Source organism: Callithrix jacchus, chromosome 21 (assembly GCF_049354715.1).
Source record: "Callithrix jacchus isolate 240 chromosome 21, calJac240_pri, whole genome shotgun sequence".
Lineage (NCBI taxonomy): Eukaryota > Metazoa > Chordata > Mammalia > Primates > Cebidae > Callithrix > Callithrix jacchus.
The window spans coordinates 37,368,850-37,392,079 of record NC_133522.1 but is presented as its reverse complement, the minus strand read 5'-3'; the positions used below and the strand labels follow the sequence as shown (position 1 = coordinate 37,392,079).

General features: G+C 43.1%; 1 protein-coding gene across 16 annotated transcripts in view; it reads left to right on the top strand.

Annotated features, from left to right (window-relative positions):
* TIAM1 (TIAM Rac1 associated GEF 1) overlaps window positions 1–23,230 on the top strand; it is a 449,049-nt gene that overhangs the window by 315,195 nt on the left and 110,624 nt on the right. For all 16 annotated transcript variants that reach the window (XM_035283120.3, XM_035283112.3, XM_035283121.3 and 13 more), the window contains 2 exons: window positions 14,319–14,543; window positions 17,326–17,511. In XM_035283120.3, the coding sequence (XP_035139011.3) occupies window positions 14,319–14,543; window positions 17,326–17,511 (411 nt within the window). The remainder of the gene's footprint in view (window positions 1–14,318; window positions 14,544–17,325; window positions 17,512–23,230) is intronic.

Genomic DNA, 23,230 nt, shown 5'->3' with positions numbered 1-23,230 from the left:
AGTTTCTTCCTAGTCTTTCCGAAGAACAGAGGTTTGCAAGTTCAAACACATCATCAATGCTCAGGCAACCAGCTTTCATCTCTGCCTTAGCCTTCATCTCTGCTTTCACAGAGCTGTAGAGTCAGCCAGAGGGTGAGCTTAGGAACTTCTTGGGACTATCTGGGCTTGTGCACAGCCTTATGCATATATGCGACTGTATTAGTCCATTCTCATGCTGCCAATAAAAACATACCAGAGACTGGGTAATTTCTAAGGAAAAGAGGCTTAATGGGCTCACAATTCCACATGGCTGGAGAGGCCTCACAATCATGGTGGAAGGCAAGGAGGAGCAAAGTCATCTTACATGGTGGCAGGCAAGAGAAAGCATGTGCAAGGGAACTCCTCTTTATAAACCCATCAGCTCTCATGAGACCTACTATCATGAGAACAGCACGAGAAAGACCTGTACCCATGATTTTATTACCTCCCACCAGGTCACTTCCACAACATGTGAGAATTATGGGAGCTACAATTCAAGATGAGATTTGGGTGGAGACACAGCCAAACCAGATCAGTGGTCTTCCAGATTCCAAGGACTATGTCATATCTTTTCAGAACTTTTTATGGAAATTGTATTCCCCAGCTTTTCCTCAGGTTTCTTGGTCAGCTTCTTCTTTGCCCAACTGTTATCACTGCTTCAGGCAACCATGATGTCAAACAATTGTCATTGGTTGTTTTTCACCAACACCCCCTGGAGTGAAGAGTGTTTGCATGAATGAGGTCTGAGTCAGGTCAAGTAGCAACAAGCTCTGTGAAGAGGGTTTTCTGGGACCTGCTAGACAGGTTGGTTAGTGACGGTTCTCTGAGAAAGACGTTTTTGGGAAGATGTAGAGATCTACCTTGCAATGCCATGTTTAGTTCTGAGCCAGAGACTGTACCTACCACCTACAGAGTACAACTTCCTGTTGAGCCTTCATTCTTTCATTACTTTAGGCTATCACATACAATTTCAAAAAGCTCGCTCACCTTTATGGTAACATATCCTAATGATAGTTATTATTTTGTCTGTTAGACGCCTTGGGAACATAGCTACCAGGCAAATAAGAAAGGTGACAGAGTAGAAAATCATATGCAGTTATATATCTAAAGGGGTGTAGAAAATGTTATCTCTCTAGGAATTGATTGCCTTTTCCTTCCATAGAAAGTTTTCTTATCATTTAAAAAGTCACTCATGTGAGGGTATTGTATGCATACATATGCATATTAAAAGATTCATATGCCATTAAGTTGAGTTGCAGATTAATTGTGATAATGATAGTAAGTGTCTGATAGATAGCAAACGCTCAGTAAATGTTAGTTACAGTTACCATTTTAGTAATAAAGAAAAAAAGACGAGTTCCATGGGCTCCTCTTTTTTTTGAGAGACAGAGTCTCACTCTGTCTTTCAAGCTGGAGTGCAGTGGCATGACCTCAGCTCACTGCAACCTCCACCTCCCAGGTTTAAGCAGTTCTCCTGCCTCAGCCTCCCGAGTAGCTGGTATTACAGGAGCGTGCCACCACGCCTGGCTAATTTTTTGTATTTTTAGTAGAGATGGGGTTTTACCATGTTGGTCAGGCTGTTCTCGAACTCCTGACCTTGTGATCTGCCTGCCTCAGGCTCCCAAAGTACAGGATTACAGGCGTGAGCCACCGTGCCTGGCCCCTGATGGGCTTCTCTTTTTTTTTTTTTTTTTGAAACGGAGTTTTGCTGTTGTTACCCAGACTGGAGTGCAATGGCGGGATCTCAGCTCACCGCAACCTCCACCTTCTGGGTTCAAGCAATTCCCCTGCCTCAGTCTCCTGAGTAGCTGGGACTACAGGCGCACACCACCATGCCTGGCTAATTTTTGTATTTTTAGTAGAGACGAGGGTTTCACCTCATTGACCAGGATGGTCTCGATCTCTTGACCTTGTGATCCACCCACCTCGGCCTCCCAAAGTGCTGGGGGCTTCTCTTAAATAAGCATCTTTATAGAAGCTAAGTGCGGCTTCACTGTGGAAAGGCTAAGGTCTTGAGTTTCATCAGGCTCTAGAGATCTACCTTGGAAGCCATGTCTAGCTTGTGTGCCAGATTAGAGGAAGGTCATTGCCACATGCCCTGGACAACGGCAGCTGGGTTAGAGAAAAACCTCTATATCTTTCACAAGGAGGTATCAAGTGGACTTTTGGCAGAAAAGACTTTAGTGGGGTTTGGCATCTTGACCCAGCATCCCTCTCAAGGGAGGTATGATCCCTGCAAGATCCTGGCCAACAGGTGAGCCTGCTCATTGGGCAGCCCCTCCCCTTCCTGGAAATCTCCCAGCTTTCAACCACTGGTTTTGTGAGGCAGCCCTAAGTCCTGGAAAGTTCTTTGTCATGTTGAGATAATATGTTCTTTCTGGTAAGTCTTGCCATTTCTCTTTGTTTCTGTATTTACCCCCAGAATCCTGTGCAAGTCTTCTGCTTATCCTTACTCATCAGATACTTAAAAACAGCTTTGATTTGCCTCCTGCCACGTCTCTTTAGGCTACCCTGCTAAGGTTCCCAAGCCATTCTCACTGTTCGAACTTATAAGTGTGCGCAGGAGCTCAGCGTCCTCTCTGAGCCTCTGTGTCATCTGCTCCTTGCAGTCTGCAGTGAGGTTCCCGTTATCCTTGTTTCCGCTAGAGTTAGTTCTTTTATTAAAAACCACATCAAGCTGTTGACTCAGACTGGGCTCGTGGTATCTTAAACCCTCAGCATCAATTCTTACCCAGCAAGGCCTTCCCCATCTTATCTTAATAGAATTTTATTTAAAAAACCCAACTCAGAACTTAAATGTACCTCTTTAATATGTTATCCTTGTGGGCTTTTATCCTTCTAATAAACAGTTGAAATCCTCTGGGATCCTCGTTTGATCTTCCCTGGTGTTTATATTCCTCTTATCTTCACATTATCCAGTGATAGGACAAGCTGAGTGCGAGGTCTTCGTTCTCTTTGTTGGTTTCCGTGTTGACTTAGTCTGTAGCTAAGTCCTGTTTTCTCCACACTGTGGATTATATTCCTGCTCCTAGCCAGCCACTGGAGAAATATTTACCTTTGATTTTGGCATGGGTTAGTTGTGGAGAAGGGCCAACTCTAGAATATGTGGAGCCCTAGGCAAAATTTTTTTTTGATGGAGCCTTTATAGATATAAAGAATTTGGCTCACCCACATCAACTGTCAGCACCATTCTGGTGGCCCAATCTCAAGCAATCTGGTGAAAGAAATACCACACAGACTGGTAGGTACATCTCACTAGCCACAAACTCAAGTTCAAGAGCTTCGGGCATCTTTTTGACACCGCGCGGCTGGTACAGGGTGAGAGAGTTCCCTGAAGGGGAGAGATGACATGAGGGCCACCTCCCGAAACCTCCCGTTTCGAGGAACCAGAGGGAAACTTGGAAAATTTCAAGCAAGCCCTCTAAACTGTGGGGCCTACTGAGGTGCAGGGCCCTGGTAGGGGCCCCACTTGCCTACCTCTTAAGAGAATGGGATGTTGAAGTGTAAAATGAATATCCAAAGCTGGAAATCAGATAGTTAGATTTTATGCCTTCTGTGGGTGCCTCAGAGAATTCCCCACACTGCAGAGGTATAATTGCGGTTGAGCTAGATCTTCCTATATGATTCTATACTGTTATGTATTATGCAAATAATGTTCTAACAGTATTCTTCCTTTTCTTACATTAGTTTAAATTTGTATTAAATCAATATGAGCATCATTTAAAATATTCAGCTAAAATGAAAAGGCTTAAAGTGAAAGTATTTTCCTCCTTTTGCCCTCTTCGCCTCATGGGGCTCATTCCCCAGAAGCAACTGTACAAAACTAGTTTAGCTGATGTTTTTGTTCCTTTGTTTTCCTGCATTTGCCCTCATTTATCATTAACATGCTTATACTGCTGTTTCTTTTTTTAACTTGATTTATTTATTTTATTATACTTTAGGTTCTGGGGTGCACGTGCAGATCATGCAGGATTATTGCATAGGTACATACATGGCAATGTGGCTTGCTGCCTCCATCCCCCTGTCACCTATATCTGGCATTTCTCCCCATGTTATCCCTCCCCAACCTCGCCACCCAACACCAGTGTGTGATGCTCCCTCCCTGTGTCCATGTGTTCTCATTGTTCAACACCTGCCTGTGAGTGCGAACATGCAGTGTTTGATTTCCTGTTCTCGTGTCAGTTTGCTGAGGATGGTGGTTTCCAGATTCATCCATGTCCCTACAAAGGACATGAACTCATCGTTTTTTATGACTGCATAGTATTCCATGGTGTGTATGTGCCACATTTTCCTTGTCCAGTCTATCATCAATGGGCATTTGGGTTGGTTCCAGGTCTTTGCTATTATAAACAGTGCCACAATGAATATATATGTGTACGTGCCTTTTTAATAGAAAGATTTATAATCCTTAGTTATATATCCAGTAATGGGATTGCTGGGTCAAATGGAATTTCTGTTTCTAAGTCCTTGAGGAATCGCCACACTGCCTTCCACAATGGTTGAACTAAATAACACTCCCACCAACAGTGTAAAAGTGTTCCTATTTCTCGACATCCTCTCCAGAATCTGTTGTCTACAGATTTTTTAATGATCACCATTCTAACTGGCATGAGATGGTATCTCAATGTGGTTTTGAGTTGCATTTATCTAATGACCAGTGATGATGAGCATTTTTTCATATGTTGGTGACCTCATATATGCCTTCTTTTGGGTGTCTCTTCATATTCTTTGCCCACTTTTGAATGGGATTGTTTTTTTCTTGTAAATCTGTTTTAGTTCTTTTTAGATTCTGGTTATTAGCCCTTTGTCAGATGGGTAGATTGCAAAAAATTTTTCCCATTCTGTTGGTTGCCGATTCACTCTAATGATGGTTTCTTTTGCTCTACAGAAACTCTGGAGTTTAATTAGATCCCATTTATCTATTTTGGCTTTTGTTGCCAGTGCTTTTGGTGTTTTCGTCATGAAGTCCTTGCCTATGCTTGCCTAGGTTTTCTTCTAGGGTTTTTCTGGTGTTAGGTCTTATGTTTAAGTCTTTAATCCATCTGGAGTTAATATTAGTGTAAGGTGTTAGGAAGGGGTCCAGTTTCTGTTTTCTGCACATGGCTAACCAGTTTTCCCAACACCATTTACTAAATAGGGGATCCTTTCCCCATTGCTTGTTTTTGTCAGGTTTGTCAAAGATCAGATGGTTGTAAATGTGTGGCATTTCCTCCGGGGCCTCTCTTCTATTCCATTGGTCTATATCTCTGTTTTGGTACCAGTACCATGCTGTTTTGATTACTGTAGCCTTGTTGGAAATTAGGTAGCATGATGTCTCCAGGTTTGTTCTTTTTGCTTAGGATTGTCTTGGCTATGTGGGCTCTCTTTTGGTTCCATATGAAGCTTAAGGTGTTTTTTTTTCCCAGTTCTGTGAAGAAGGTCATTCATTGGTAGCTTGCTGGGGATAGCATTGAATCTATAAATTACTTTGGGCATATAGCCATTTTCATGATATTGATTCATCCTAACCATGAACATGGAACGTTTTTCCATCTGTTTGTGTCCTCTTTTATTTCTTTGAGCAGTGGTTTATAGTTCTTCTTGAAGATTCCTTTATATCTTTGTTAGTTGTATTCCTAGGCATTTTATTCTCTTTGTAGCAATTGTAAATGGGAATTCACTCCTGATTTGGCTCTCTTTAAGTCTATTATTGGTGTATAGGAATGCTGCTGATTTCTGCACATTGATTTTTTATCCCGAGACTTAGCTGATGTTGCTTATCAGTTTAAGGAGATTTTGGGCTGAGACAATGGGTTCTTCTAAATATACAATCATGTCATCTGCAAATAGAGACAATTTGGCTTCCTCATTTCCTAATTGAATACCCTTTATATCTTTTTCTTGGCTGATTGCTCTGGCTAGAACTTCCAATACTGTACTGAATAGGGGTGGTGAGAATGGGCATCCTTGTCTAGTGCCAGATTTCAAAGGGAATGCTTCTAGTTTTTGCCCATTCAGTATGATATTGGCTGTGGGTTTGTCATAAATAGCTTTTATTATTTTGAGATACGTTCCATTGATAACTAGTTTATTGAGAGTTTTTAGCATAAAGGACTGCAGGATTTTGTCAAAGGCCTCCTCTGCATCTATTGAGGTATTCATGTGGTTTTTGTATTTGGTTCTATTTATATGGTAGACTACCTTTATAGATTTGTGTATGTTGAACCAGCCTTGCATCCCCAGGAGAAGCCTACTTGATCGTGGTGGATAAGCTTTTTGATGTGCTGTTGCAGTCGGTTTGCCAGTATTTTATTGAAAATTTTTGCATCTATGTTTATCATGGATATGGCCTGAAGTTTTCTTTTCTTGTTGAGTCTCTGCCGGGTTTTGGTATCAGGATGATGTTGGTCTCATAAAATGATTTGGGAAGGATTCCCTCTTTTTTCTCCTTTGCTTATGAAGCTTAGTTTGGCTGGATATGCAATTCTAGGTTGAAAGTTCTTTTCTTTAAGGATGTTGAATATTGGCCCCCACTCTCTTCTGGCTTGTAGGGTTTCTGCCAAGAGATCTGCTGTGAGTTTGATGGGTTTCCCTTTGTGGGTAACCCGATCTTTCTCTCTGGCTGCCCTTAGTATTTTTAACTTCATTTCAACTCTGGTGAATCTGACAATTATGTGCCTTGGGGTTGCTCTTCTTGAGGAATATCTTTGTGATGTTTTCTGAATTTCCTGGACTTGAATGTTGGCCTGCCTTGCTAGGTTGGGTAAGTTCTGCTGGATAATATCCTGAAGCATGTTTTCCAGCTTTGCTTCATTCTCTCTGCCACATTCAGGTACACCTGTCAAACGTAGATTAGGTCTTTCCACATAATCCCATATTTCTTGAAGGCTTTGTTCACTTTTTTTCACTCTTTTTTTCTTTAATCTTGCCTTCTCATTTTATTTCATTGAGCTGATCTTCAATCTCTGATATCCTTTCTTCTGCTTGGTCGATTCAGCTATTGAAATTTGTGTATGCTTCATGAAGTTCTCATGCCATATTTTTCAGCTCCATCAAGTTGTTTATGTTCTTCTCTAAGCTGTTTATTCCAGTTAGCATTTAATCTAAGCTTTCTTCAAGGTTCTTAGTTTCTTTGCATTGGGTTAGAACATGTTCTGTTAGCTCAGAAAAGTTTGTTATTACCCATCTTCTGAAGCCTGTTTCTGTCCATTCATCAGACTCATTCTCCATCCAGCTTTGTTCCCTGGCTGGTAAGGAGTTCTGATCCCTTGGAGGAGGAGAGGCATTCTGGTTTTTGGTGTTTTCATCCTTTTTGCATTGGTTTCTTCCCATCTTTGTGGATTTATCTACCTGTGGTCTTTGTAGTTGGTGACTTTCGGATAGGGTCTCTGAGTGGATGTCCTTTTTGTTGACGTTGAAGTTATTTCTTTCTGTTTTTGAGTTTTCCTTCTAACAGTCAGGTCCCTCTGCCGCAGGACTGCTGGAGGTCCACTCCAGACCCTGCTTGCCTGGGGATCACCTGCTGAGGCTGCAGAACAGTAAAGATGGTTGCTGGTTTCTTCTGTTATCTTCATCCCAGAAGGGTATCCACCAGATGTCAGCCTGAGCTCTCCTTTATGAGGTGTCTCTTTGGATATACGGGGGTCAGTGAGCTGTTTGAGGAGACAGTCTGTCCCTTATAGGAGCTCAAGTGTTGTGCTGTGAGCTCCATTATTCTGTTCAGAGCTGCTGAACATCAGAGCATCCCAGGTGCTCTTTCCTGGGAAGGTGGGGCTTTATTTATAAGTTCCTGACATGCTGCTCCCCTTTTTCAGAGATGCCCTGCCCAGCAAGGAGGTAGTCATAGTCTGACAGCAGAGACATTGCTAAGCTGCCACGGGCTCTGCCCAGCTGCTGTGTAAACTTCCTTGCTGTTTTGTTTACAGAGGTACAGTTACAACTGCCTCTGTAATGGCAGTCTGCCTCAGTAATGGCATACTGCCTTGGTAATGGCGGACTGCCTAGATAGTGGTGGACTGCCTCAGTAATGGTGGCCTCCCTTCCCCCCGCTGAGCTGGACCATCCCCAGTCCAGCTGTGCTGCGAAAGTCTCAATCCATAGCATTTTGGATTGCTGGTCTTTATGGGGGTGGGACCTGCTGAGCCAGATCACCTGGCTCCCTGTTTCAGCCCCCTCTTTTTGAGTTGAATGGGTGGCTCTGGTTCCCAGGCGTTCCAGTTGCCAGTTGAAATGGCCTTCAGATTTGTGTGAGTTTCTGTGTGGAAACCCCCGGTGCCACTGAAACAGCCATGCTGGAAACTCGTGGCACTTTTTGGCCTGGGAATCTCCCTGGTCTGTGGGCAGTAAAAACTCATTTGGAAATGCAGTGATCTCTCACCCTCTGCGTTGTTTTCATTGTTCTCTCTGGGAACTGCACTCCAGAGCTGTTCCTATTCAGCCATCTTGATCTCCCCTTACACTGCTGTTTGTAATGAATTTTAGATACTAACTACTGACTTTGTATTATGGTAGATGAATTTAGCTCTGTTAGCTACAAGTTACTCTTTCCTCATCTTCCCGTATAGGTATATGAACATTAGGATTAAGGCAGTAGTCAGTGTTGTTAGATTGTTATGACCACATAAACAGTATTGGCCACTGGGACAAGTAGTGTACTATGAGCTTATTTCTTTTCTGTAACAATTTCTTCTTAGTTTGTTTTTTCCTGTAGTTAATGACTTCCTTCTTTTTTTGGGAAACTCATATTGCTTATTTTCCAGGTTATGTGGCAATGATATTTTCTAAATCTCCAGTGTGTTAGCTGGTTCATCAGTGCTGTTTTTCCGTTGAAGCCTGCCCTCCCCTGGCACATTGTCCTGCTCCCATATGGCTGCTCTCCTGGCCTCATGTAAAACAGTGTCCCTAAAATTACCAACTGCTTTGTTTTCATGAAAATAACCTGTAGTAATTTCCTACAAAATGGTGCGTATTTAGGCCAGGCATGGTGGCTCACACCTGTAATCCCAGCACTTTGGGAGGCCAAGGATCATGAGGTCAGGCGTTCAAGACCAGCCTGACCAATGGTGGAACCCTGTCTCTACTAAAAATACAAAAATTAGCTAGGTGCGATGGTTGCACATCTGTAATCCTGGCTACTCAGGAGGCTGAGGCAGGAGAATTGCTTGAACCTGGGAAGTGGAGGTTGCAGTGAGCCGAGATTGCATCACTGTACTCCAGCATGGCCAACAGAGCAACAGAATAAGACTCTCCAAAAAAAAAGAGAAAAAAAGGTGCATATTTTAAAAGTCTTCATTTTACGTTTTACTTGCCTAATATTTGAGTAATTTGCAATTTTGGCTTGGAGATCATTTCCCCTTGGTTTAATTATTTTTGTACTCATTTCTGATTAGCATGTGTGTTTTTTATTTTCTTTTTTCTCTTTGAATCATTTAGCATCATTTTCTTATCACTGGTGTTCTGATCCTTTTTTAGTTTATGTGCTGCCGAAGCAAGCACAGCATGCACATTGTTTTTGGAGACAGGGTCTCGCTGTCACCCAGGTGTAATCATGGCCGATTGCAGCCTCAGCCTCCCAGAGCTCAGGTGGTTCTCCTACCTCATCCTCTCGAGTAGCTGGGATGACAGGTGCACACCACCATGCTTGGCTACTTTTTGTATTTTTTGTAGAGAGATGAGGTTTTGCTGTGTTTCCCAGGCTGGTCTTGAACTCCTGGGCTCAAGTGATCTATCCGCCTTGGCCTCGCGAAGTACTGGGATTACAGGTGTGAGCCACTGCACCTTATTGGTGTTCTGAGCCTTCATAGTGATTTCCTTCTATTGACATTTTAATTTTTTTTTAATTCCTAAAAGAGGCTTTCCCTCCCTCCCTCCTTCCTTACTTCCTTTCCCACCTCCTCCCTCCCTTCCCCTCTCCCACTCTCCTCTCAAGCTCATTGTTCCTTCTTATTATAACTTGTACTTTTCATTCACTTGTTTGTAGCTTTAGATTCCCTTGCGTCTCCAAGGGTTGTGTAGGTTTTAGGCAAGCTTTCTCTGTTTCTGGCATGGCTTCTCCTTTCTGCAAGTACATTTTCTCCTGTGTGCTTTAGTCTCTGCCTTTCATGCTGGGGGCTTTAGAAAATGTCTGGTGATCCTTGGCTGTTTGGTCATATTTACATGTGAGATATGAAAAAGCTGCTTGGATATCATCTGTGTATCTTAGGAGGTACTGGGAGCTTTCATAGCATGGATGGATAAGTGGTCTTCTTATGGAGAGACTCCGGTCCTTGGAGGCTGCTGAGCTTGGCCAGAGATGAATCCTGCCAGTGCCCTCCATCAGGGAGGCTGCCATCTGTTAGCCTCTTAGCAGCACATGCTCCCTGCTTCCCTTATGTCTGTCTTCCTGGAGTCTGGAGCTTCCCTTCTTCTCTAAAGAATGAACCTGGGGTGGGTGAGAATGAGAGGGATGCTTTATATCACTATTTTCAGTGTGGGAGGGGAACCTCACATTTAAAATTCTCTTTTTTTTTTTGAGATGGAGTCTCACTCTTGTTACCCAGGCTGGAGTGCAGTGGTGAGATCTCAGGTCACTGCAACCTCTGCCTCCCAGGTTCAAGCGATTCTTCTGCCTCAGTCTCCTGAGTACCTTAGATTACAGGCACATGCCACCACGCCCGGTACTTTTTATATTTTTAGTAGAGATGGAGTTTCACCATGCTGGGCAGTCTGGTCTCGAACTCCTGACCCCAAATGATCCCATCTCAGCCTCCCAAAGTGCTGGGATTACAGGCATGAGCCACCGTGCCTGTAATCATGGTGTAGCATCTAACCCAACCCTAACCCTAACCCTTACCCTTCAGTTCTCTTTACAGATGTTAAAAGTAATAGCTTAATTAAGTTTTATGTAAACAAAATATGTTGAGTGTAGAATAAACAAGAAAAAAGCCTTTTAAGAATTCACATAGCAACTTCATTCCTAGTTTCTTAAAAAATGATAACTTTCTTTTTTAAAAAAAATTTAAAAGTTTGACCTAGTTTACAATTATTCTTGTGCTTCTATAAATTTGAATTATCCAAAATTTTAGTTTCCTAGATTTGGCATATATTCCCTAGTATTTCTCATGTTTAAAATGAATTTCCCTTTTCCTGCCACTTACGTAAACCATTGATTATCTGAAATCACCGAGTGTCCTCCATGCTGTTGGATAATTGAAGCTGGATCTATTTAAATACATAATGAAGCCCTGAGCTTCATCTTATCTCTGCACTCAAAGGGGCTGTTATGCAAAATGCATTTTTTGCTGATTATATTTGTCTGTTGGCAAGAACTTTGCTTATTCCCTTCACTGAACTGTATACAGTATTTATAGCATCCCCAGAAGGCAAAGGAAGAATCACAAAATTCACTCTCTCTTTACCTGTCTGCTGCTGTTTGTTTAATGGAAGGTGATTTGTGGTGAGTAGGTTGAGAGGGTACCATTGGGTGGTCTCTCCTTCCTGCCTTTTTGACCTCTGGATGCTGGCGAAGGGACCTATCATGAATCTGATGTCTTTAGCCTTGCCTGGTTCAAGAAGGGGATGCAAGGTTAGTGGCTTCGAATGGCTTTTTCTAGCATGTCAGAATTTAAATCCTGCAGAGGCCATGATGAAGAACATTGTGTCAGGTCAGGAGTCTACTGCGGTCGGTTGAGCTGTTAAGCCTGTAAATGGTCATGAAATGTTTAGAGACTTCTGTCCACCTAACTAGCTGTTGAAAGCAGTCGGGGGAGACTTTCTCTCCTCTCTTGTCGACACACAGCTCCCTGTGTGCCCCCTCAAAAGGACACACTTTGCTGAAAAGCTCACTTATTGAATTGTGCTTCTGAGAAATTGATTTGGCTTAATGATAAAGACTGGTAGGGACTGTTGTTCTATTTCAACAGGACAGTGGAGCCAAAGTTCTCTCTATTGGAACAGCCTTCGGCCACTGACAGGTTTTTTAAAAGTCTGGAAGGCTGAGGCATAGTTAATGGATAAAAGGGCTGATGGCTGAATTTTTCATATAGCGGTCACACATTTCTATATATGTTTCTCTAGGTTTTGGGGACTGTTATGCTTTTTCTCCTTTTATTTTTTTTTTTAATTATGTGTTCTTTTAAATTGTGGTACACCACACATGAAATTTACCATCTAGCCATTTTTAAGTGGACAGTGAGTGGCATTAAGCACATTGACGCGGTTGTGTAACCATCACCATTATCCATCTCCAGAACTCTTTTTTTGTTTGGGGTTTTTTTTTTGAGATGGAGTCTTGCTCTGTTGTCCAGGTAGGAGTACAGTGGCATGATCTCGGCTCACTGCTACCTCTGCCTCCTGGGTTCAAGTGATCCTCCTGCCTCAGCCTCCTGAGTAGCTGGGACTACAGGCTTGTGCCACCGTGGGCAGCTAATTTTTGTATTGTTAGTAGAGACAAGGTTTCACAATGCTCAGGCTGGTCTCGAACTCCTGGCCTCAAGTGATTCTTCTGCTTTGGCTTCCCAAAGTGCTGGGACTACAGGCGTGAGCCATCCCACCCTGCCCAGAACTCTTTTTCATCCTACAAAGCTTAGTCTCTGTCCCCATTACATAACACCCATTCCATATCCCCCTCACTCTGACCCCTAGCAACCAGTCTTTCTTTATTTTAAATAAATAAGTTCCAGGATAGCTGCTTTGCCAAAATTAAATATATACCATTCAAAGGGTGTTTGACTTTGGTCTGCTTCTTTCATTTCTACTTATTAAGTGGAAGGGAAACATGAACTCTGATGTCAGAATGGACTGTGTTCCTATTGGCTGAGCTTGGCTGGGGTCCTCACAGACAGGGGGAAGAAGACCCACTTTCATTAAGTAAAGAGAGCAAAAGGCTGTTGTTCCACAGAACATGTTAGATGCTGTTTCATCTATGGAATACAAAACTGATGAGATTCAGAAAGAATACAGTACTCTCTTGGCTTAAATTTCAGCTGCCAGCCAGCATAGAGTCATATGCTGATGGGGTCCTGTTAATAGAATTTTTGTTTACAAGTGGCTGGGCATAGTGGCCCACACCTGTAATCCCAGCACTTTGGGAGGCTGAGGTGGGTGGATCACTTGAGGTCAGGAGTTTGAGACCAGCCTGGGAAACATAGTGAAACCCATCTCTACTAAAAATATAAAACTTAGCCAGACATGGTGGCACACGTCTGTAGTTCCAACTATTCGGGAAGCTGAGGCATGAGAATTGCTTGAATCTGGAAGGTGGAGGTTGCAGTGAGTCTAGATTGTGCCACTGCACTCCAGCCTGGGTGATAGAGCAAGACCCTGTCTCAGAATAAAAAAAAAAAAAGAATTTTGTTTACAAGCCTTCACTCAAATGATTAGAAAACTAAAAAGGTGCTCCAAAGGAAAAAACAATTAAATGCTTTTGTGCATGAAAAATGATATTAGGAGCTACTTTAGTATTGTAGTGGCTTAATAGACGATTTCTTGAGATGGGCTAGCTTCTGAGCATGTATTTCACCCCTCTGGGCTTAAGAGAATACCTAGAGAAGTCCGGTATCTCCTGACTTTTAAAAACTCATTGATTGAATGCCTAAGGAATCATTAATAGCGAGTTATCACACATGAACTGTCTCTTCAAACTATTCTGACTTTAGCCTTTCAGAACCTGAGTCACACCGATCCCACTTAGGTCACCTGTCCATTGGTGGTTGTCACTCACCCTTTTCTTAATGCCCTTCTCAAACAGGCCACTTTTAGCACATGGAGTGTTGCTGGCTGGCTGCAATTCATAGAGGCTCCCATGTAGCTCCGCAAGACAGTATTTCTTCTGGCTACCTGACCCCTTCCCCAACTGTAGTTGTCTTGCTGCTTAGTGCCAGGATGGGACCTTTGGATTTGGGTTGCAGTGGTTCACTAAGAGTGGGGCTGTTGTAGCTTCCTATGTCAGTGAAGTCCCTCACTCCCACTCACACTCTGTAACTGACCCGTCCTATCTGGAAATTGACCTTTGCTTCATAGCAACCCTCCTGAGTAGACACCAAGCTGTGTTAGGAGTATCAATTTCACAAGTGAGTTCAGTAAGTATATTGAGTGAGCAGACCTGGTGGCTTCATTCAGCACAGCCCTTGAAGGTGAGGAGGGGAGGGGGGCATCTGACCTGAGACTTACTTTTTGTTATTGATTTCCTGAAGGTGGAGGAGGAGGTCAGGTTAGCCTTATCTATGGGTGTCTAGACCTGACACCTTGACTCCCAGGCATTGCTTCTCTGGATATGCTCCAGTCCATTTCTCTTAACTTCCTAAAAGGTGCCTTTTTCTTCCTGCCCCTTCTCCCTGGTACAGACCACTAGCCAGACGGAGCTTGAAAACTGGATCACCGCCATCCACTCTGCCTGTGCCACTGCGGTCGCGAGGCACCACCACAAGGAAGACACGCTCCGACTCCTGAAATCAGAAATCAAAAAACTGGAACAGAAGATTGACATGGATGAAAAGATGAAGAAAATGGGCGAAATGCAGCTGTCTTCAGTCACTGACTCAAAGAAGAAGAAAACGATACTAGATCAGGTAATCATTCGTCCGTGTTTAGATCCGGACAAAATTGTTAGGTCTCTAAAAGGGTTGTTTTTTTTTTTTTTTTTTTGCTTTTTTGGAGTCAGGAGACATCATCAGATACCTCCTCGACAGCCTGTCATCCAGGATGCTAAAGTCTTTATTTTGACTGTCAGTGTTCTTCACCCGTTGTTGATAACTGATTGTTAGCAGCTAAATGGAATAATAATACATTGAATGAAAGACAGAAAAGACAGAAACCTAATAGATGAGCACCTGGCCCCCACCAGTGGTGTGCTGTTCTAGAGGATCTGTGTAATTAGAAAGTTTGCAATTTCATTTCCACGTTATCAGACTGACTTGGAGTTTTCCTATGGTAGGGACTCATTTCTGACTCCTCAGTAAATTTTGAATTGTTAATTTGAAAAAGGGGAAGTACATTCAAAAATATATCTGGCCAGGTATGGTGTCTCATGCCTGAATCCCAGCACTTTGGGAGGCTGAGGCAGGCATATTTGCTTGAGCCCAGGAGTTCAAGACCAGCCTGGCCAACATGGCAAAATCCATCTCTACAAAAAAAAAAAAAAAAAAAAAGTACAAAAATTAGCCACAGCTTTAGTCTCAGGAGGCTGAGATGGGAGGATCACCTGAGCCTGGGAGGCGGAGGCTGCAGTGGGCCAAGATTGCACCATTGCACACCAGCCTGGGTGACAGAGCAAGACTATCTCTCTCTATATCTATATATACTTATACCTACACACAACACACACACACACACATAATTGCTTTATGTGTACATAAGTATATTTCATGTCAAACAGAAAAGATTTAGTGAAATGAACAACGGACATTTTTACCTGCTATTCAGCTGTTTTAAAATCAGTGACAACCTATCTGGTAATCCTTTGACATTCTGTCCTAATGCTTAGGAAATCATTACATGAATAAATGATATTTCAATTATTGAACAATTGACATGGACCTTCAACATTTCTCTCCCTCTGGGGTTTCCCTTTGTTACCTGACACTGTATTTTTTTTTAATTAAGGCAAAATTCACAAAATGTCAACTATTGTAACACAAACAATTCAGTAGCATCAAGTACAGTGTGGTACATCCACTACCCCATCTGGTCCCAAAATGTGTTCATCTGCCCCAAAAGGTAACATCATATCTGTTAAGCAGTTGCTGCCCACTGCCCCCGGCACTCTGTCTTCATGGATTTGCCTCTTCTCGATGTTTTTTTTTTTTTTTTTGAGACGGAGTTTTGCTCTTGTTACCCAGGCTGGAGTGCAATGGTGTGATCTCGGCTCACCGCAACCTCCGCCTCCTGGGTTCAGGCAATTCTCCTGCCTCAGCCTCCCGAGTAGCTGGGATTACAGGCACGTGCCACCATGCCCAGCTAATTTTTTGTATTTTTAGTAGAGACGGGGTTTCACCATGTTGAGCAGGATGGTCTCGATCTCTCGACCTCGTGATCCACCCGTCTCGGCCTCCCAAAGTGCTGGGATTACAGGCTTGAGCCACCGCGACCGGACTATTCTTGATGTTTTATATGAACAGAATTGCACAATAGTTGGCCTTTTGGGTCTGGCTCCTTCTCAGAGCTTCATGTTTTGGGGGTGGAGCCACATGGCAGCATACATCGGTACCTTACTCCTGAGTTCTGGCTCAATCACATTCTGTTGTAGGTACACACCGTGGTTTGTTTATTGGTCATTGGTTGATGGACATTCAAGCTGTTCCCACCTTTTGTGACCAGGGCTGCTAGGAACACATGCATACGGTGATACTGTATTTTGTTGAAGCAAAAGGGCGATTTCAACCATTCATCATTATCTGTACTACTGTCAGCATTACTGAGCCTTCACTCTGTGCCAGACCTTGTACTTATGCTTGTTTTGTCCTTTTCACACATTCCATCAGCCTTAGGAGGTAGGTATTATCTTGCCACTTTGAAAAATGAGGGAATGGCCAGGCGCGGTGGCTCACGCCTGTGATTACAGCACTTTGGGAGGCTGAGGCAGGTGGATCAGCTGAGGTCGGGAATTCGAGACCACCCTGACCAACATGGAGAAACCCCGTCTCTACTAAAAAAATACCAAATTAGCTGGGTGTGGTGGCACATGCCTGTAATCCCAGCTACTCGAGAGGCTGAGGCAGGAGAATTGTTTGAACCCAGGAGGCAGAGGTTGCGATGAGCCAAGATCGCGCCATTGCACTTCAGTCTGGGTAACAAGAGTGAAACTCTGTCTCAAAAAAAAAAAAGGAAGAAAGAAAAAGAAAAATGAGGGAATGTCTCAGTGACATGCTACGGTTGGAACTTTGTATTCCAGAGTCTAGGCACCATCTAGGTGTTCTCCTTCCACTCTGTGTTCTGGGCTACCCCACTCTTCCCAAAAGCTTGGTCAGTTGCTTCTGGTCTTTAATTCATCACTTTTCTTTGTATGAAAACCCACCTTGTGTTAATTCCTATAGTTCTCTGGTGCTGGAAATCTCTACATTTTTACTTCTCCAGTCTGGAGTTTGTGGCCCAGATCTTGGAATTGATAGACTTACCATCCTCCCAGTATGAACTCCAAGATAGGAGGGAACAGAACTCACACTTTCTATTTATCATGCTGAATGTATAGCTATAGATCTTTGCAGAAGAAACATAAGTAACTAAGAAACTTAGGTACTTGTTGTTTATTCCTTAGGATTATAATGAATGCCTTTACAGCGTGCAGCTCTGTATAGGATAAAGATGTTAACACTTGTTTTCCCTTTTTCTTCTCCCATGTTTTCACTACCATAGATCTTTGTTTGGGAGCAAAATCTCGAGCAGTTCCAAATGGACCTCTTTCGTTTCCGCTGTTATTTAGCCAGCCTTCAGGGTGGGGAGCTGCCAAACCCCAAAAGGCTTCTTGCTTTTGCAAGTCGACCAACGAAAGTGGCCATGGGCCGCCTTGGAATCTTTTCCGTATCATCTTTTCATGCCCTGGTGAGTAGAAGTGAATGAATTTTTGAAAAACATTAAGCTTGATGCTTAATCCTGAGCAGGACTTGACAAGAGTCTCCTAAGTGTTTTTCTAGTTTCCTGCTGTGTGTGGATTTCTGAAATGCCCTCTCTTTGCAGTGGATGCAAATTTCCATTTAAACCTGTCTGAAATATATTACTTCAGCATCTCTTGATGGGCACTAAGCTATTGTGCAAAGAAAATATGAAAGGTTCCATCTTCAGCGTAGATCATGTGTAGTATTTGTTGATAGCTCTTGTCGTCTTTAGGCAGTGTCATGTTTTGAATCCAAATGCATATTTTTTATATTAACTTTGTGGGAATGGTGAGTGGAGTGCTCACTCTCATATATCCATGCATTCTCAGGCTGGGTGCAGTGGCTCATGCCTGTAAACCCAGCCCTTTGGGAGGCTGAGGCAGGTGGATCATCTGAGGTCAGGAGTTTGAGACCAACCTGACCAACATGATGAAACCCCATCTTTATTAAAAGTACAAAAATTAGCCGGGTGTGGTGGCGCACACCTGTAATCCCAGCTAGTCAGGAGGCTGAGGCCTGAGAATTGCTTGAACCTGGGAAGAGGTTGTTGCAGTGAGCCAAGATCATGCCACTGCACTCCAGCCTGGGCAACAGAGTGAGACTTTGTTTCAAATAAATAAATAAGTGTGTGTGTGTGTGTGTGTGTGTACATTCCCATTTTGTCTCTTTCTGTCACTCAGTCACTCACACACACATATACCCATATATGGAACATAGATCTCTTTGGCGATCTCCATTTCACTTCATTTTTACCATTGTTTTGATGACCATGAATACTCAATACATTACTGGAAGGCAAAGAACTTTGTGATTTGCCAGTTGAACATATGCGTTGCTGGAGGAAGGGAATTTCCATCTGACCTCTAGAGCGGCAGATTGTATACTTGTGTGTTTGTAATCTGTAATTTCATGTACTTGCTTAAGTGCGAGAAGCTTTGTGTACTTTTGGCTCCTTCTCAAAAATTGCTGTATGAGTAACATGGTTTTAGTCTCTCCAAGTCGACACCCACTTAAAATGTACTGCACCTTAGCACATTTGCTGTGGAATTAAATGTTAAGTCTCAGGTTCCAGAAACTGCTTTGTAAAACCTTGGCTGTGCTATTCTCTTGCTGTGTCAGCTGTACCCTTCAATTGCATTCAGAGCTATAATTCAGTCAGAGGCGTTTGTATTCTTTATAAATAGATTAGCATCATCATTCAGATAATTAGGGTAGATTTACATTTTTAAAGAAGTCTTAAACCAATTTCTGGAGTTATTAAAACTGGCATCCTGATTTGTTCTGCTAATTACAGCTCAGCTCTTGGTCTCCCTGACTACCACCTCTCCATACAGCTATTAAATCCTGTTTTCTCAGTAGTGGTGGGACAAACTGCTGTGTTGAATAAACTTACGAAAGGTTTTCAGTTTGTGACTTCAGATCTGTTTCTCGGAGACCTGGACACCAGTTTTTAACTTTGTCAAATCTCCGTTCACCTATTCTGCAAAGCAAAAAACAAACACAAAAAACTAGGACAGAAATTCTTCTTTATTTCCTTCTTTATCATCCATTGAGGACGCATTTTTATGAAGGGAACTTGTGACGTCGTTGAGGTACCATCTGTATTAATACTAAACCCTGAGCGTCAAAGTGGCTCCCTCCTCTTACTGTACCTTGCTGCATTTTGGAGAAAATAATGTTGCTTTGTCTCTAAAACTGGTACCCTTTCATTATTTCCTTCAAAGCCGTTGGATGCACTCTCCCTGAGAAGGTTACCGTTTTACTCTTCCATAATTGATCTTCAGACCCTCTAATTTCCTTCGTCTCAATGTCTGCGATGTGTGTGTACTTTTCTTTCAGGGGGCAGGCTATTAAAATTTGGCCAGTTGAAGATGGGGCTGGGAGAGTTAGTTACTCTTTTAGGGTTTTGGTCAGTGGTTTTAAAGAAGAATATTTAAGTCCATACATTCCACTCTCTGTTCCTTTGTTTGGATTTTTGCTTGTTTCGTCAGTGATACAAGTCTGGGTGTTTCTCTATGCCCCTGCAACTTCTCTTTTCTGTGAGGGGTTTTATTTCAGTGGGAACAAGTGACATGAGCCTGTTGGGTGTCTGTTCCTGTTTGTCGCTTTAGCTACTGTGGACGATCCCGGGCAGGGAGTTTTGCAGTCTGATTTATTAGGCACTCTTATTTTCGTTCCCTCCTCTCCTTGTCAATTGACCCCCGGGATTTTTTTTCTCCTTGGGGTTGAAACATTCTTCAATTTAGTCTTTGTCCAGAATTTTTTTTTCTTCTTTTCAGTGGGGGAGGAGGGAGGAGGAGGTGTGAGGGTAATGGGGCTGGGTCGGGAAGATGGGAGCTGTGATTGAAGTAGCATTCACTGAGAGAGCTTCCCATAATGCTGAGTGATTTGCGGTAATTAACTGAAGGGTCCCCGCTGTACTCTTTGAATGAAGGTTATCATTGTTCTTGTTTGCACAGATGAGCAGAATGATAGAGTAATCAGGTTCAGGCCACAAAGGGAGGCATTGTCTGGGCAAAGATCATTGAGAAACTCTTGTGCTCTTGTCCAGCAGTTCTTCTGCCAGCCTTTTTTTCTAAATCCCTTTGCTCATTTTGAGTCATTATTGTCTTGGGGCAGTGATTACTTTTGCAGTTTACAAGGCCCCGTGCAATTTAGAAGAGTGCTTATAAGAACCTTAAGCAAAGTGTTTGTTAAACAGACTGAACTAGTCAGCTGGTAGCTGAGAATGTGTAAATGTGTGTGGATGCACGAGTTTCTCTTTCATGATCTTTTTGTCCAGAAATTGTAAACCCAAGAGTTACGTTTTCATTGTTGCCGCCATGTTATATAGGATATGCTTTTGCTTTGTGGTATTATTTGTTTATTTGTTCAAGCAACAAACATGTATGTAAGTGGCTGAGATTCGTCGGTTTTATCCTTATGACTAGAATTATAGTGAACAGCACAGACAGCCTGTCCTCTTGGAGCTTATAGTCTTATAAGAAATAAGTGAACAATTAACTAGACATGGTAAGTACAGGCATTGCTGTGTCTATAAAGAAAGCAAATGGTAATATATGTCGGCATATTTATATGGCTGCCTGTATATGCGTGTCGCTATTAATGGCTGGACTTATTTATAAATAAGACCATATGGCCGTGAGGCCGAATGGACATCTTTTTCCTCTAGAATTTAAAATGTTTAACATTATTTATTCAGTGTTGTGAGCATATGCGTGCCGGCATGTTAGAATTTATTCCTTTTACAATCTTTGTTTACCGTTAACTCAGAAAGTGATGAAGGTAGAGAACATTTGTATATATTTTACGGTGTGTTTGTCTTGTGATTTTGTTCCCTGTGACACTTCCAGTGTAATCTTAGATTAAGACCTTTCAAGTAAAAATTCCCACCAGTAGGCCAGGCGCGGTGGCTCAAGCCTGTAATCCCAGCACTTTGGGAGGCCGAGGCAGGTGGATCACGAGGTCAGCAGATCGAGACCATCCTGGTGAACATGGTGAAACCCCGTCTCTACTAAAAATTACAAAGAATTAGCTGGGCACGGTGACGAGTGCCTGTAATCCCAGCTGCTCAGGAGGCTGAGGCAGGAGAATTGCCTGAACCCAGGGGGCGGAGGTTGCCGTGAGCCGAGATCGCGCCATTGCACTCCAGCCTGGGTAACAAGAGCGAAACTCCATCTCAAAAAAAAAAAAAAAATTCCCACCAGTGTCTTGGATGCCACATTTTTCTATGCCTGGTCCAGGTTGGCTGCTGCTGTTGTTTTAATGTGCTAAGCTGAGAAAATGCAAAATGCAAAACCTCTCAGCTCCCTCATCTTCCTATTTTCGTGTGGGTCCAAAAACCTTCCCTCTAATACCCTTGTAGAGAAGCTGTTTTGATTCCTGGTTTTAATGTACATGGGGGTCCCTGCCAACCCACCCGTGGGGCTTCTGAGGTGTTTACACTGTCAATACTGAAGCCCCAGAGAGGCTGGTGGTCCAACCAGCATGTGGACTCCTGGGAGACCCCACATGTTACCCACACTGCTTCACCCCCCCGAGTTGCTGCCAATTGGCACCTGTCACATTGGGAGTTGCCTGTGTGGGAATCTACAAGTAGGTTCCAAGACATTCACCTCTGGCAACAGAAGAGTGGGTGGAGAAGCTTCATTTCAAGTCAGACTCGCTCTCCCTCCTGCCACTCCCGTTTTTGAAAGTCCAGTCCGTGGGTGGCCTGTGGAGACCTCCTGGCAGAAGTTCCCTTAAGTTCTGGGGACTTTGCTTGCCACCTGGAGGATAAAGTTCAAGGCTGAGTGTTTTCTGGGGGGACTTTCTGGAGTCCTTACGGAGATCTTCCCTGAGCACTTATCATGGTGACAGATTTACATTCAGGGCGTTCCCTTGTGAAATGCTTCTGTGGGATGCTGGCACATTGTAGTATCTTGACAGAGTTTAGCTTTGGTTTAACCAAAAAATTAACAAGTTTTGTTTCCAATTTACCTGAACAGAGGACATCTAAGTGATGCAAGTCTGGTAAAGCACCTTCATCTTCAGTGAGCCAGGTCCCTTTTGTCTTGTTATTCTGCCATCCTTGAAAAGGCTTCTGGGCCAGGCGTGGTAGCTCACCCCTGTAATCCCAGCACTTTGAGAGGCCCAGATGGGCGGATCACCTGAGTTCAGGAGTTCGAGACCAGCCTGGCCAACATGGTGAAACCCTGCCTCTACTAAAAATACAAAAATTAGCTGGGCATGGTGGCAGGTGCCTATAATCCAGCTACTAGGGAGGCTGAGACAGGAGAATCGCTTGAACCTCGGAGACTGAGGTTGCAGTGAGCCGGGATCGCACCACTTCACTCCAGCCTGGGCAATAAAGAGTGAAACCCCATCTCAAAAAAAAAGGAAAAAGAGAGAAAAAAAAACAAAAAAACGGAAAGGCTGCTGTAGGAACATCCTAGCCCACCACACAGACCTTCCTTTCATCAGGAAAAAGAAAAGCAGAGGATAATAGAAAGCCCACTCCTATCGAGCACAATTCCTGGATGCTGCAAATAGTGTTTTGCTTATATGCCATTGACCTGAACTGAAGCCCAATTCATGCCATACTGCAAGGAAAATAAGTCATCTTGGACTTACTGGCTACATGCTCACTTACATTAGAGATTCTCCCCACCCCCCCTTTTTTGAGATAGTCTTGCTCTGACACCCAGGCTAGAGTGCAGTAGCATGATTTTAGCTCACTCTAACTGCCACCTCCTGGGTTCAAGCAATTCTCCTGTCTCAACCTCTCAAATAGCTTGGATCACAGGTGCCTGCCACCACACATGTCTAATTTTTATATTTTTCAGTAAAGACGGGGTTTCGTCATGTTGGCCAGGCTGGTATCGAACTCCTGACCTCAGGTGATCTGCTTGCCTTTGCCTCCCAAAGTGCTAAAATTACAGGCGGGAGCCACCCATCCTGGCCTACATTTGAGATTTTTCTGACTAAGATGGAATAGAGAATGGATATTGGGGGCAACAATCACTTGCCTGATTTTAAAACGTGATTTTATATATTCCAAGAAAACAAAATAGTAGGGATTGGTAATTTTAGATTTAACCTGGAAACCCGGGAACCAAAATCTGCTGTTTTTCCACTATTGTTGCTGACACTTGGGCACCATTTTTCAATAAAATGCAGAAACAGCT